The sequence below is a fragment of the Biomphalaria glabrata genome, chromosome 8 (genome assembly GCF_947242115.1).
Source record: "Biomphalaria glabrata chromosome 8, xgBioGlab47.1, whole genome shotgun sequence".
NCBI lineage: Eukaryota > Metazoa > Mollusca > Gastropoda > Planorbidae > Biomphalaria > Biomphalaria glabrata.
In genome coordinates this window covers 30,987,376-31,002,737 of record NC_074718.1, presented here as the reverse complement: position 1 = coordinate 31,002,737, position 15,362 = coordinate 30,987,376, and the positions used below count along the sequence as shown (strand labels likewise).

The 15,362-nt window shown below is 36.2% G+C and overlaps 1 protein-coding gene across 9 annotated transcripts in view; it reads right to left on the bottom strand.

Annotated features, from left to right (window-relative positions):
* Window positions 1-15,362, bottom strand: part of LOC106067429 (uncharacterized) — a 184,378-nt gene that overhangs the window by 25,575 nt on the left and 143,441 nt on the right. For all 9 annotated transcript variants that reach the window (XM_056038000.1, XM_056037999.1, XM_056038001.1 and 6 more), the window contains 5 exons: window positions 11,760-11,892; window positions 10,282-10,416; window positions 4,143-4,246; window positions 1,676-1,800; window positions 912-1,165 (listed from right to left, as the gene is read on the bottom strand). In XM_056038000.1, coding sequence (XP_055893975.1) covers window positions 912-1,165; window positions 1,676-1,800; window positions 4,143-4,246; window positions 10,282-10,416; window positions 11,760-11,892 — 751 coding nt within the window. The remainder of the gene's footprint in view (window positions 1-911; window positions 1,166-1,675; window positions 1,801-4,142; window positions 4,247-10,281; window positions 10,417-11,759; window positions 11,893-15,362) is intronic.

The following is a 15,362-nucleotide window of genomic DNA, read 5'->3' as shown; positions in this document are numbered from 1 at the left end:
CATAAAAAAGAACAAATTCCCGATCTATATTCCGCTCCAATGTGATACAAATAGAGGCTTCACATTTTTTTTTTGTTATTTTGAAGTTTTCAGTTCATGGCTCAAAAATCCAACACAGATTAGAACTCAAGATATAAAAAGACAAAAAAATCCACTAATGGGTACCAGTCTAGCCCAGGGCACAAACAAACTGTGTCACATGGGCAAACAGTACGCTGGCACAGTGTTGACAGGCAACATCAGGGTTATAAATAACTTAATGATGGTTGTTTATCTAATTGATTTCTTCCCTGCCCAAGGCTTCATTGAGTTGCTGTGTTTTTTTTTCACTATTCGAAAGTTTATGAGAAAATATAGTAGACCTACTCCTAGAATTGTTTTTCAGCAATCTTATGATCTAGATCTTAGTATAATGTCACAGTTTATTTAAAAAATTGTTTAACGTTAAACTCTTTACACACAAGGGCAGGAAAGAGTAAGTTAGTAGAAACATTGAAACATTTTAACATTGTCAGTTTAGTTTTTTTTAAATCTGATTCCTTCAAAGCTAATTAGTTGCCTTAGTATAACTAGTCTTTGATTTCTTATGGACGTCAGGTCAAAGGTTTCTATACAAGTATATGATTACATGACCATTGGGAAAGTGTGACTACATTATTAACACCATGATTTCTAAAAAAAAGGAAAATATTGATAAAATCAAAGACAAAACCACATACAAAATAACAATGGAACATTCATTCCAGAGTTTTAATGGAACTGTAAATCTCATCTAAAATATTTCTTGATTTTCAGTAGAAAAATTCGACTAGTTTAGGTGAAGTTAGTTTAGATGAAGATAGTTTAGATAAAGCTAGTTTAGGTGAAGTTAGTTTAGATGAAGCTAGTTGACATGCAGCTAGTTTCCTTACCTCTGAGGTCGTAAGAACATTGAGGGACATCATAATAACGCTTATTGTGCCCAGTATGGCCATCTTCCACTGGAACTTGATGTCTTGGAGGTGCGCTACCTCCACCATTCCTTGCTGGATGTGTTGGACCATTGTGGCAGCCTGCACCAGGCTGAGCAGGACAATCAGCAGAAAGAAGATGCAACTCCAGATGGCCGATGCGGGAAGATGCGACGTCACTGCCGGAAACAGGACAAAACCTAGGTCTACGTCAGCTGAAAATGATTGTTACACATATTAATATTCAATCTCAATATTTTTATAGAACAACGATTCATTAATGTTTTCTAAGTAGACGGATGTGGTTTGTAAGTCAGTGATCGCCTGGCAGCCTAACATAGGGACTCGAGTTGTTCCATTCTCGATAAAACCCAGGATTTTTATTTTGTTTGAATATCGCTCGAGCAGAGTTGTGCTTACTAAGCTTCCAAAAGGTAGCACTGAAGCCTTCTCCTAGATAGGCCCTACCACTATTTCCACATATCTACTAAAGAGATTCGAACTAAGCGCTCTTAGTATGCTATAGATTCCAAGATAAAATAAAAATAAAAAACTATCAAAATCAATCCTTAACTTTGTAGACTTGAGGAGCTAAATGGTTTAGGTCCACATCACAATCCCTTTATTCCAAAGTTGGACTTTCTTTTTTTTTTTTTGTTTGTTAGGCGGGGGTGGGGGCTTATGTCTAATTGTACAAAAACTATTTGTAGACTATAAAAACTTACTAAATCTTGGTAGGGTCTCCACCCTCACACCCAGCAGCTTTGACTCCACGCCGACCAGCGACAACAACAGACATCCTGATACAATGGTCATTGCTAGTGACACCCCAGTCATGATCATGGCATTCCTGGACAGTTTAATAAAAATCACTACTATCAGATAGGTGAAGTGTAACTGACAACACAACCTAATACAATAGTCTAAAAATAAACATCGAAATCAATAAACCCAATTAGAGAGTACTCTTTCATAACAAGGACATTTTTTTATTATAGAGTATTTTAATATTTTAAATATTATTTTTTAACTATTTCAGAATATCTCTTGAGTAAGAAAGACCTATTTCCAAGAATCTAATAATGAAAGTATAAACACTTCAATACCTTATTTTATAACTTTAGCTTTCACCGCATAATAAAAAAAAAAAAAGGAACCGCTTACTGAAAACACATCTTGGTATGTATACATATTGTTTTCAGTGGATTACAGCAGGAACCTTGGAACCAACCAGTGGTGTAGATGTGAATTTAGGGGCTCAGGGGTCTCGAGCCCTTCAGGGGCCCCTGCATTTTGACATGCGACATCATGACATGAGATAATGGCGTAATATTTAATGTAAAAAACAAATTTTGGATACTCAATTGCGGCCCCCTCATAAGTGGAGACCGGGGAGATTTTCAAATTTGATCCCCCCTTCCCCTACCCTAGCAACGCCACTGGAACCAACGCATTCAAAGCACTGGCATCCAAGTCCCGGAGTGAGAATTAAAGAAAGATACGATAGTTCAATCCTAACAAGCTGCCAGACCGTTCAACAAAGGTTGGAGGGGAGGGAGGGGCTGACCAAATATTTATACCAAAGGGTATAACGTTAGTTTTAGTGCAATGGAATTGTTACCTCAATGTCACCAAAGTTCAATGTATCATTAGCAACTGAGGTTAAATAGTTTATTTAGATTTTATGTTTAGAATTCATGAAATGCTTCAAAATGTCAATCGCCAAACTAAAATACCAAACAAACAAAAAAAAAACACAAAAAAAAAACAAGGTTACAAAGACAGTTTGTGTGAAAACAAAAGCTCAAAATCGGCCCCCGAAGTGGTCAACCCAGGCAGGTAAAAACGAAGGTTTCAATATTTTCAGATAGAATATCAGAATGAAATTCTATCAACGGCAAAGGACATATATTGATATTATATAATGATTATCTAATTGATCTAATTGTTTTGTAAAAGGCCAATCTCTCAGTCAAAGAAAAATAAAAAATGTAAAAATATAATATCTTAAAAAACAACATCAACGCTATTTCCTTTAATTCAATGTTTCTGGGCCACAGAGTGGCGCTGCAGTTCACGCGATAATATGAAATACTACTTATTAATTGTTGTTTTAAATTATGTTCCACTAATTACATTTTTCCTCTTTTTTGTTTTACTTTAGCAATGAAATTACTTTTTTTTGGACAAAAACTCTAAAACCGTTTGCATCAATGTGTTAAAAATATTGTATATGGTCGTCTCCCTTACTTAATAGTGTCTGTTAAAAAAAGACGTGTTATTTAAAGTCTGGGACAAAATACATTAACAATATATGAACAAAACAAAAACCATGCATGGTAACTGTTTATCAATTCCAAAAATTTCAGTATTTCTGACACAACTGTTATTATGACAAGGAAATCGTATTAAGTGAGTTGGATTTTCCCAGGAGTCAAAGTCAGACAAACTCTTCAGACATAATAATAAAGTTGTTTGCTTGCTGTGAGCTTTTTGTTGATGTCATTCAACTTCATTCCTAGACGAGATATCCACAACAGGAGAGCAGGATAATAGGATAGCAAGATATAAGGATATGATATCAACAGATAACAACTTGTAATCATGGATATGTGTAATTTAGTCAGAAAAAAAAAGATTTGTTCTCTTATGAAAGTACACTTGAAATTTATGGAAAAAATACATGCAATTTAACAATGTTTATTTTGAACTAAATGCCACCATTAAGTAAGCACCGGATATGCCCATTGATTTTTTTTTTGAAGATTTATATTGATTACTATGGCCGGAACATCCAATTTTTTTAAAAACTTTCCATAAACAGGCCACATTTTAACGATTCCCCCTAATGTATTTTTCACCCGTGAATTATTATATCTGTTACAATGAAATGAAACGGCAGTGTTTCTTTCTCTTTCCTTCTCTCTTTCTATAATGGGTATTATTTCATCTTCTTATCTTATAATATATCACCCGAACGTTATTATGTTTGAAAGAGATTTAGACCAAATGTTATACGCAGTGGCGTAACATATATTTTACTTGTTGGGGAGGATCCCTATATGTTTAAATGATTTGCTTAACTTCATTCCAATAAAAGTTGACCATACATTTCAATAAAAGTTGACCATACATTTCAATAAAAGTTGACCATACATTTCAATTAATGTTGACCATACATTTATGCATTACCTAAACGTATTGCCCTGGAAAGGACATTGTCCTGACAGCGTGACCAGAACTCCAGTGCCGCAAGCCAGGCTGGACAGAACAAGATCAAAAGCATCAATCCAGGGCTGAAAGTACACACACACACATGCGTCATTATTCTAAATTTAGCTTCACGAAAAGGCAAAGACAGCGTCAGGACAGGGGCCACGTTAAAGTCGAGACGATGTGTGTTTATGGGTCTCTGATGTGCACTTAGGTCGGACAGAGATCTACATAAAACAAACAAGTCCCTGAAAGGAGCGCATCATTTTCTCGTCCATTCAACAGGATGTAACATTTTTCTGGCTTCCTATTCGACAAGAGCTCACGAAAACAAAATTAAGATTTAGAAATAGATCTTTCTTTCCTGACTCGTTACGGTGGAAGCAAGGTTCTTTGAATGCGTTTGACATAAATGATGTTTAGATCAACTAACCTTTATACATCAATACGTTTGTAGAATCATTTCGTCTTCGTTATAGTTATTTACAGTAAGTAATTCACACATAGTTTGTTGACAATAGCAACGGAAGTTGTTTAAGTGTCATTATCATATTGCAATTCAATCTGGCAACCGACTGCATCACGTGACTTCTCCACCCACCTCTGGTCTCTACTTAAACATCGTTCCGAGTAGTTTCGACCATAAATAATGCCAGTACTGTCATCTCGTTTCAACTTGTCCCTACCACGAAAGTTTAAAAAAGCTTAGAAGTTAGCTAATAAAGAGTTTATTCCCTCAGATTCTATAGAGTTCTAGTACTACATACAGAAAGAGAATACACATACACTTAAGGGGAGGTAAGAGCTTTGCAGTAAAGTTAATCGGGTTTTAATTCAACGTCTTCAATGTTAATTTATTTAATCCATTTTTCTATATCATGTCATCTTATTGGAGTCATTCTACGTGCCTCTTTATTCAACAAATAAAATCAGCGTTATTAAAATATATGTTATTCTAAATCAGAATTGAATTCCTGGAAATTTGGTCAAAAGGCAGTGGGTCTCACAATGTAGAACCACTACGACGTCAACATCACTCAGCACTAAGTCGAGAGTAACTATTGCACGAGTATTGGTAACCAACGACAAGAATATATTTACAGAAGTTCAAAGTATAGATCTGTATGCATCGTTTAAAAGCTGTCGATATAGAATACTAGTCAAAGCTAAATGAAACTTTTTGACACTAGAAAAATTAAAAGGATAACTTTTTCGCTTAGACTTTGAAACTACTTTTATATTTGGGAATACAGTCTTCAAAAGCTTAGATCTCATTTAGAGTTTTAGCTCCTAATTAAAACATAGGCTTTACGCCTAAAGCAGTGGCCTGTGTATCAGCAGCAATGTAGAGACGCACTTTAGGTGACTGCTGGTCAACGCGCTATTGTGACGATATTACTTCAAAGCAAGACACTAGATGCATAATGCGTAGGACGTAATCATCTTCTTTTTTGGAAGTAACGTCTGTATTTTATAAGATAAGAAGAGGAGATTGTAGTTTCGATAAACAGACGCGGCTAGACTTCCATAGGAGCAGCCTCTTTTGTTATAGTTACTGAGACTACACCGTTGCCTTTCTGAAAAAAAAATATTCCTACTTGATCTACGCCTGTTGATTGACTTTATTGTATTTTGTCTTGATCTGTAAGTCAAGAGTAATACTACGCATACAGAAACAGGCAATCAATCTTCCGATTAGCAAAAACTCTGGAGACCCAGATTAGGCATCGTACAGCATGTATTGATTGGTTGAGCCGAGTGGTGATAGTAACTCTCGGAGCATTTCAAAGAGTTCTAATTATTTTGAACATTCAAGTGGATTTCTGTTCATTAGACCAACAGACAAGAACTTTCTTTATTTCCATGTGTAATTATTATTGAATATATCTATGCCGTTATATATATGTTCTTATGTTGTCTACATTGTTTATATTGTCAAGAAAGTCATTCGTCTTTGACTTGCTGTACTACCCCACTATAACCTGTAATACAATAATGAAAACAAAAAGGTGGACATCAATCTGTCATTCTGTCTGCGGCCCGAATGAATTCAAAGCAGTTTAACAAGTGTAGCAATGATATTGTTAGTGGATGTTTGTGTGTGCTCATACTGGCTGGATGCGTTCTGATGTAACCACAAGAAACTTCGGTTATAAATAGCGGCAGTGAAAGGCTGATGAAACTTTGTGAAAGTCTGAGACTGAAGCACAAAAGGACGTGTGTTTATAAAAGTTTTTATTTTAAAAAATGTTCAAGAATTTCAAGGTAGTATTATTTCGCTTGTGACTCTAGCTTTAGCCTATCTACATTGCATTTTAAAGCTATACATAATGTTCACAAGATCGGAGCAAGACTCAAGCCAGAGAGTCCTCTTATCTTATAAATTACAGAAGAAGAAGAAAATAATTAAGCCCTACTCGTATGAAAAGGAAACAACTGTCTTTCCACTCAAGCTCAGTAGTGGAAATAATGTCACATGGACTAGCGTAGAGTTAGAGCGGGGCGGTAATGAAACTGTCGCTGATACAAGCAAACAAGCTGACAGTCATATGAAAGGATGTCCACTACACACGTTGTTTCATATTATACAATCAACCACAATATGTGTTTAAGTTAACGGCAAACTCAGTCCTAACATAGTCGGTCCTTATACAAAGAGGAGAAATTCTCGGTCGAGACCGAATGAGCCACATATTTACTTATTAATAGTGAAGTTTCAATAATTCTTTATACATAATAATGCAACGCTATTTACAGAATAGTAAATGTACCCTATTGTAAGCTTTCAATCGGCTAATGTGTTAAAAACTAAATTCATCAAATCAATTCAAAATGTCAAAGGGTCTCTATATAAAAAAAATTGTACAAACTTCAAAAGAGATATTTAGATGTTCTCTAGTAAAAATGATGTGTAATCATTTCTCTTTTAATTGATGTTGATCAAATGTCACAAGTCTCTTGTCATCACCACAGGCGCGTGAGAACGGCTACGCCCATGTAACCACCTACTGCACTGACGCCCTCACATAGTCACATAGATATTTAGTGAGTGCGTGAGTGCGTGGTGAGATACATCAATGCCAACATGGCACCAAGCTTATAGGCTACTTTCGTTTGACACTGGCAAGAAAAACAAACTAGTGCTCGAGGCAATGTTTGGTTGTCAGTATTGAGTACTTTAAAAAAAATATTTGAACACGTTAAACCCAGCTCTACCAGTTGAATGTTTATCGATCGATTAAATCTGAAGCAGTCATAACAGAAATTCGATAACTTTGCCTAAAACTACATAGACACTTGAATAATTTTACACTAGTAAAACAAGACATGTTGATTTTAGTAGAAACTATTTTTCCGCCGTTTATCTAATAGAATGTTTGGAAGAGATAGTTAGTTCTTTAGTTGCAGATGTAAATTTAATACTAAAAGCAAAGTAAATACATACATAAAGCAGAATTATGGAACTAATCTAAGCAAACAGTATATAAGAATTAATATTGAACAGTGTTTATTTGATTGTTTCTGTTTTAAACAGAAAATGTCCATAAATAGTTAAGATGAGTGGGTTGAGATGAGAGGGTGGAGTTGAGTGGGCTAAAATGATTTGGTTGAGCTGAGAGGGTTGAGTTGAGTGGGCTAAGATGAGTGGGTTGAGCTGAGAGGGTTAAGTTGAGTGGGTTGAGCTGAGAGGGTTGAGTTGAGTGGGCTAAGATGAGTGGGTTGAGCTGAGAGGGTTAAGTTGAGTGGGTTGAGCTGAGAGGGTTGAGTTGAGTGGGCTAAGATGAGTGGGTTGAGCTGAGAGGGTTAAGTTGAGTGGGTTGAGCTGAGAGGGTTGAGTTGAGTGGGCTAAGATGAGTGGGTTGAGCTGAGAGGGTTGAGTTGAGTGGGTTGAGTTGAGTGGGTTGAGCTTAGAGGGTTGAGTTGAGAGGGCTAAGTTAAGTGAATTGAGCTGAGAGGGTTGAGTTGAGTGGGTTGAGCTGAGAGGGTTGAGTTCAAGAGCTAAGATGAGTGGGTTGAGCTGAGAGGGTTGAGTTGAGTGGGTTGAGCTGAGAGGGTTGAGTTGAGTGGGCTAAAATGAGTTGGTTGAGATGAGATGGTTTAGTTAAAAAGCCAAGATGAGTGGGTTGAGCTGAGAGGGTTGAGTTGAGTGGGCTAAGATGAGTAGGTTGAGATGAGAGGGTTGAGTTAAAGAGCTAAGATGAGTGGGTTTAGGTGCAGATGGCTGAATTAAAGAAGAAATGTGAAATGTGCAAAAACTCGCCCCTCCTTCTCGTCCTCTGAACCCAAGCGCCAGCTAGAACACACTAACATACTACATCTGTCGCTAAAGAACAAATTATCTCTCTTAAACATACTATGGGAGATTTTCATACATGGCGGAAAATCTATAAATAGCTAGCTTGTTGGTGTCTCCGGTGTGCACAATGAAGTCTTGGTAAACTCTGTTTTTTAAAGGTATAGGGTAATGTTTGCGAATTTTTAAGCACTGCAGAATCAAATGTTCCAAAGCTTGTGTTTGTAGCATACAGACTTTCAACATGAAGGAAGCATAAGATATTTATTCTATAACTCATGTTCTATTCAAAAACAAATAGGCAAAAAACTAGAGTGCTAAAGAAGATTAGATACGAAGATTGGATACGAAGATCACCTGATGCGCATTGATAAATTATTTAAAGCTCATTACGTTTTTTTTTATTAGCTTGACATCAGTAACGGTCAATTTGGCGACCTTGACATCAGTAACGGTCAATTTGGCGACCTTGACATTGTATAGTTGGTCGTGAAAGTCTCCCCTAGTGTTCTCAAAACATAGTCGATAACTAGATCTAAGTTTTAAAAATTAAAAAAAAATATCATTCTTCATTACCGTTAGCTAACTCTAAACAATAGACTGTATTAAACATAAACTAAAGAATGTCATCAGATATGATAATAGTTTATCTTAGAGGCTAGTTGTCAACAAGGAATCCATCCTTGTAATTATTCCTTTATAGATATTCTGACTTTAATAACGATGATTATATTATGTATATTATGTCTAGTATCTGCCTATTCATAGTGCTTGGCTTGTGACTATGTCACTATATAAAGTACTAAGAGGCACTTTGTTTCCATGTGATTTAGAGACGGGTCAATGTAACGGAAGAATAACATGAAAACAATGCTCAGTAAATATCTATATTCACCTACAGCAACTGCGTGAACCATAGGATCTCATCTATCTCCCATCAAAGACATTACCTAAGACTGATACTGACATCTTGTGTTGCACCCACAGTTTTTGTGTGCGTTTCAGGTAGTAGTGAAAGTCAGTGCCAATAAATATTTTGTTCCGTGAACCCAAGTGCGAGAATTCTCAATTCATTGTAAGCGGGTTCCTTTTTCCTAAAAGATTTTTTAAACTATTATATGTTAGATTTTGTAGTTCATCCAATCTAAAGGAGTCGATTTATTAATGAAATGATTCGTGAAATGTTAACATTATGGCCATCAAGTTAATCGGAAGACAATTTTCAAGTCCGGCGACAGACAGTTACTCCATTAGTTTACTGTTAATACCTAGACTAAAATAAATCCAATGAGATTTGCACCTAAAGGACTTTGTCTCTTGCGGTCTCCTGACCTTCATTGTTTGAGGTCACTGTGTCCATATCTTCAAAAACCAAAAGTTAATGAACGGATTTCCGAGAGTAAAGTAAGCATTCGTTAATTGTATCGATCAGCTCTTCGATCATTGGAATGTAAGAGAGGGAGGCAATATGTCCTGAAGTAAACATTCCAGGAGAAAGTCATATATTGACATATCTGTCACGTTCAAGTCTGAGTGAATTTATTCTAATTATTCAATACATACAAGTACATAAATGTAACTCATGTAAAATGTATAAAGATGCAATAAATAAAGGTCCAAAAACATTGTTTCCATTGAGGTTAATAAGAAATACTGTTAATGGACTATACTAAAAATAAATTTAAACATTTACAACAATTCAGCAACAATTTTCTAACACATTTAGTTGGTGAATTCTATTATTATTTGTTTCTGTTCAATTTTGACAAACCTTTGTTTTAATATAGTATTTATAACACAAGTAATGTATAAGTCTCAAAATACCTTAATTGTTGACAAGTTGTGCCATTTGGGACTTAGAAAGGCCTGTATCCCTAGCACAGAGCCTGACATGGTGCTTGCAGCGATTAACAAGATGATTATAAGGACGGATGGAACAGCAGTAAAAGAGAGTGCAATCTGAAACAAAGAAACAAACAAAGAGAGATAAAATAAAAGAATGGCAATGTCTTCAAATTCCGAATATAAAAGAGGAGTGCAGTGTTTCACATGACTACACAAACCCAGCTGTGACCAGCATATATTTCGGCATCTCGTGCAGACAAAGCCGTTGTCCGCCGGCGGTCTGTTTCTAAGTTTTCTTTCCGTCTTTTGCGCTTGTCTTCAATAAGGGTTTTCCTTTGGGTTTCAAAAGTGTGTGCTCCGCGGCCTTTCTTATTTAATAAAAGCCAACTACAGACAACAAAATGTTTTCATGCACACCTGTTGGGGTTAAAATATAGAATGTTTTACATGTTTTATATTTCTCTTCAGAAGATAATCTACTTCCTAGTCCAAAAGCTCCCGAATGACGACGGGGGATGGCAGTGGAAAGGATATGAACCCAGAACCATTAAGGCGACTGAACCACAGTCCAGGGTGTATACCACATGACCAGGTTACCAAATCAGATTTCATGCTATAGATTGACTAACTTAATAAGAACATTTCCTTTATACACGAACATGAAACGCATATATCGTATTTGAGATGCTTAACAAAACAACATATAGAAAGATGTAAGGATGAAGAAAGAGAGAGAGAGAGAGAGATTGAGGTCGATAGATGCTAACAAAGTAGACTAGCAATAAAATATCAGACCTAACTTGGATGCAGTACCCGGCAATAGAATCTGTTTCTCTTTCGTTAAGTTTTTTCGGAAAATGAAATGAATGTATGATATATCAGATAGCTTTTGGCAGTTTTATGAGTAAAACTATAATAGTATTAAAGTAATAACTCTGCAATTCTTTGGGAGAAAAGAGATATTTAAATAGCCAATGTATATACAAGTATACTGTAGGACCACGCAGTGTACAATGCAGAGGCGTAATGAGGGGGTGGGGGGCAAGGGAAGGCATGATGCCCGGGTGCTACCCTCAGGGGGGCGGCACACACACAGAGGCGCCTATATATGTTTATGGTAAATGGGGGCAGGGGGCGCCAATAAAGTATTTTGCCCCGGGCGCACGTTTCGCTCACTGGTACATTGTATTGAGTCTATTAAAATAAAGCACTAATAGAAACAACTAGAGATAGTTCTTATACAGAGACATTGTTTCTACCATTATGTTCATCGGTTTATTAATTAGCAAAAGATACAGCTAAAGATATGGCTAAAGATACGGCTAAGGATATGGCTAAAGATATAGCCATGTCATTCTCTTCTCCATAAAACGAGTAGCCAGCTATGGTGACATTTTTGCATAAAAGGTCGTGAAAAGTTCAACTCGAGGTCACTAATAAACAATTCATGTACTCACTTTCCCCAGCATCCGGGGTCCGATTGCAGACAACAAAAACACAAAGAACCAGATGACCAGTAACGATGTAATAATATGAGGTACCAGATGACCCATGTTGGAAATACTGTCCGTCATCTCCAGGGTCGCGGAGCTGGAGAAGGCAAGAAGAACGTGCATACATTTGCATAAATACATATTAAATATTCATAAAGTCGAACATTTAATAAACAAAGGATAGAGGGGCGAGAAGTTAGACATCTAGACTTTGAAAAGTCTAGAGTTTTGAAAAAGATAAGTTCAAAAGTGTCACAGACCTTTCATTACAAACAGTGCTTTTTTTTTGTGCCGGTACGCACAAGTACGGCGTACCGGCACCTTTTTCAATGTGGGGAAAAAATAATAATTTTCTTGTTTATTAGTATTTTAACGTTTATTATAAATTTATTTGTAGTTAAAAGTTAGGCCATCCATCATTGAGTACCGGCACCTAATTTATTTACAAAAAAAAGCACTGATTACAACCATAAGTATTTGAAGCATTTAGTATTTCGAACTTTCTGTCAATTCATTGTAATACATCAGTAGTCCATAAATGTATCGATTGACTTTTCGGGGTATCATTCTGTCCGAGGATAGGTGAACGTAGATCACTCTATAGAAAAACATTGCACTATAAATCTCCTGGTTTGGAGCGGAATTTGTAATGAATTGTGGGACGTTGTTTTGCTCGACTACTGACCGACGGAGGGGTTAGAGAGTACAATTCCGAGCTTTCCCTCTGGTCAACGAATTGAAGAGATAACATCTGAAGAAGTCATGGTGACCAGATCAGGTCACGGTTAAATATGTTTGTAGTTTGATAAGCCCAATAAACCAACGTGACAGTTGTTTCTGGAACAATGCAATGTAATTTATACACAACATTATAAATACGTTAAAACAGATGTAAGGTGCATTATGTTGTTGTCTAATACGCTGTTCAATACAAGAAAACATAATATGATAATGACGTTTGGTAGCGGCCGCAAAAACAAAATATTTAGTACTCAAGTGAAGTCTTTGCATCTATATTAGGAATGGAGTCAAAGAAAAGGGAAATCATTACTCTTGCTAGAACGAAGCAAATACATTTATTATTCACTTGTCACATGGGAAAAAAAGTATTTTTAATCGTTGAGTTGAATTGAGACTCGAGTGATTGAACTTGATTTGCCCTTATTTACCTTATAAACTGCCGGTAGTACTTTTGATGTTGTCGTTACGTCACATCCTCTTTCCTCGAATAGCTAAATGGTGTGGCTAAAACTATTTGTATGGCGTCACAGCTTGGGGAAATCACGCGGACAAAAGTACACCTTTTTAATTAGAGCTGTAGATGAAGTCTGGGCATGTCATGATTTCTTTTACTCACTAATAGAAAACGATTCTTTTCACTGATTATTGGTTTGGATTTAAATAGATAAACGTTCTTCTTTCAATAATTCCAGATACCCTGGACGATCAATTAATAACAGAAGTATACATTTAATGAAACAATCATAATAACTGTAAGTGTAGACAACGGCATCAAATAGTAAAGTATTAACTATACACAACTATGAAACTGACTTCTGAAGTACTTATAAGCTTGGACTCGAACCTCGGGCCTGACAACACTAATAATATCTCAAGGGATGTCACTCTACTTTTAACTAATAAACCAATGAAATAATCATAAATATAGAATTTATTATATCTTACGACCAAGATTCTATCAAGTGCTATCCACAATACTTATACACCAGGGTTTCCCAAAGTTTAAACTTATGCGTACCCCTTAAATAATTTTCGTGACTCTGAGTACCCCCTCCCCCACCCAGAAAATAATAATTATCAAAAATAATAAACGAAAAAAAAACGTTGATAAAAGTATACATGAATGTTAACAAAAGTTTGGGCATCAATGAGAAAGAGAAGTATAGTTAATGTGTACCCCTTCAAACTCCTCCCGTTGCCCCTGGAGATACGCGTACCCCACTTTGGGAAAAAATGTTCTATAGAAATATATATAATGATCATAATTTCAAATGTATTTACTGTAAATCTTCCTGACTACAATCGTTAAGCTACAACTTCAAGGCACGTCGTCAAGAGGAAAGGATACTGTATAGCAAGTGATTTTCTTTCTTGTACTCAGGTGCACTTCACGAGTTAAACAAACTAAACTAAATAAATTATAGCTTTAATATAGCGCTACTTTCATGCTTATAGCAAGGTCAGAGCGCTATGGTCCAATCTCATTTGTGGAAGGGAGGGGGGGGAGTGCTGCCTTTAGGAGCTCAGTAATAATAAAGCTTTAGATATGTGAGGGATATAATAGACACAATTAGCCACAATTATTTAAAAATAACTAGATATTGTTAGCTTGAGATTCTTGGTGAAGAGTTTAGCTAATAAGAATAATGTCAGATATAAAGGAGTGCTTCCCTTTCATACCTTGCGGTTACAGGGACAGATAATGTTGAAGGGGCAGATAATGTTTAGGGTATAGGGGCAGATAATGTTAAGGTTATAAGGGCAGATCATGTTAAGTTAAGAGTGGCAGATTATGTTAATGTTAAGAGGGGCAGATAATGTTAATGTTAAGAGTTGCTGATAGGTTTAAGTTAGAAGGGCAAATAATGTTAAGGTTAGAGGGGCAGATATAACCTTGAGATTTTGCATCACTTGATGCTTTGGACTAAAGCCGTAATGAATATACTAAATATGATATGAAATGTCTGATCGTGACCATTAGAGATGTTACAGACATTTAATGTCCCAATAGTTTTAAGCAAAATATGCATTGTAAAACGGCACGACGTGAGCTGTGGTTGGTCTAGACTGTAGGAAGACTTAAGAGACTTTCTATTCTAATCGCCATGTAAAAATTACATTGAGAACTGACGGAACGAAAAAGCAACTCTTCCGATTGATAGTCTTTATCTGATCGTTCATTTTCGTAATTACAAAAATATTCCCAAAATGACTTCGGGTATATATCCTTCCTTAACCCTTAAGGCGCGTGTGGTAGTTTAGCTTCCAATGTTTATGCACTCATTGTAAAACAGCTCAGCACTTTAAGGGTTAAGAAATCATTTAACCGAGCAAGGCTCGGCCACCTGGTATTTAATTTAAATTTAACTACAGGTCTAGAACAATTTTATCTTGTACCGATATGTCTTCGGGTATTTACGCATTTAGGCTTCAGTCATTAGAAAGTTTAATAAATTAATAGACGTTTAGTAATATTTTGGGCACAGTTTGGATTTCTAGGCCTATCATTAGAATTTTATAAACTCTAGTACAATCATACATTCGTTAGGGAATAGTGCGAGGTAAAAATGTTTCATTTATTTTTAAATATAACATTCATTCGTTATTTTGATGATGACCAGTTTGTCATTCAGGGGTGAGTGAGCCCGAAATGTTCGGCTGCACACTGGTCAGATTATTCCAGCTGGAGCTATTGTCATTGGCCTTGCTTTTCTTCTCTGGCGTTTTTCTTCTGCCAGCGTTGTTCTCTTTTCCTCAGCAACCTGTGCGCCAGTTTTCACAGCGCGACGTCATGATGCTCTGTCATGTGACTCTGTCTGCCAGGTG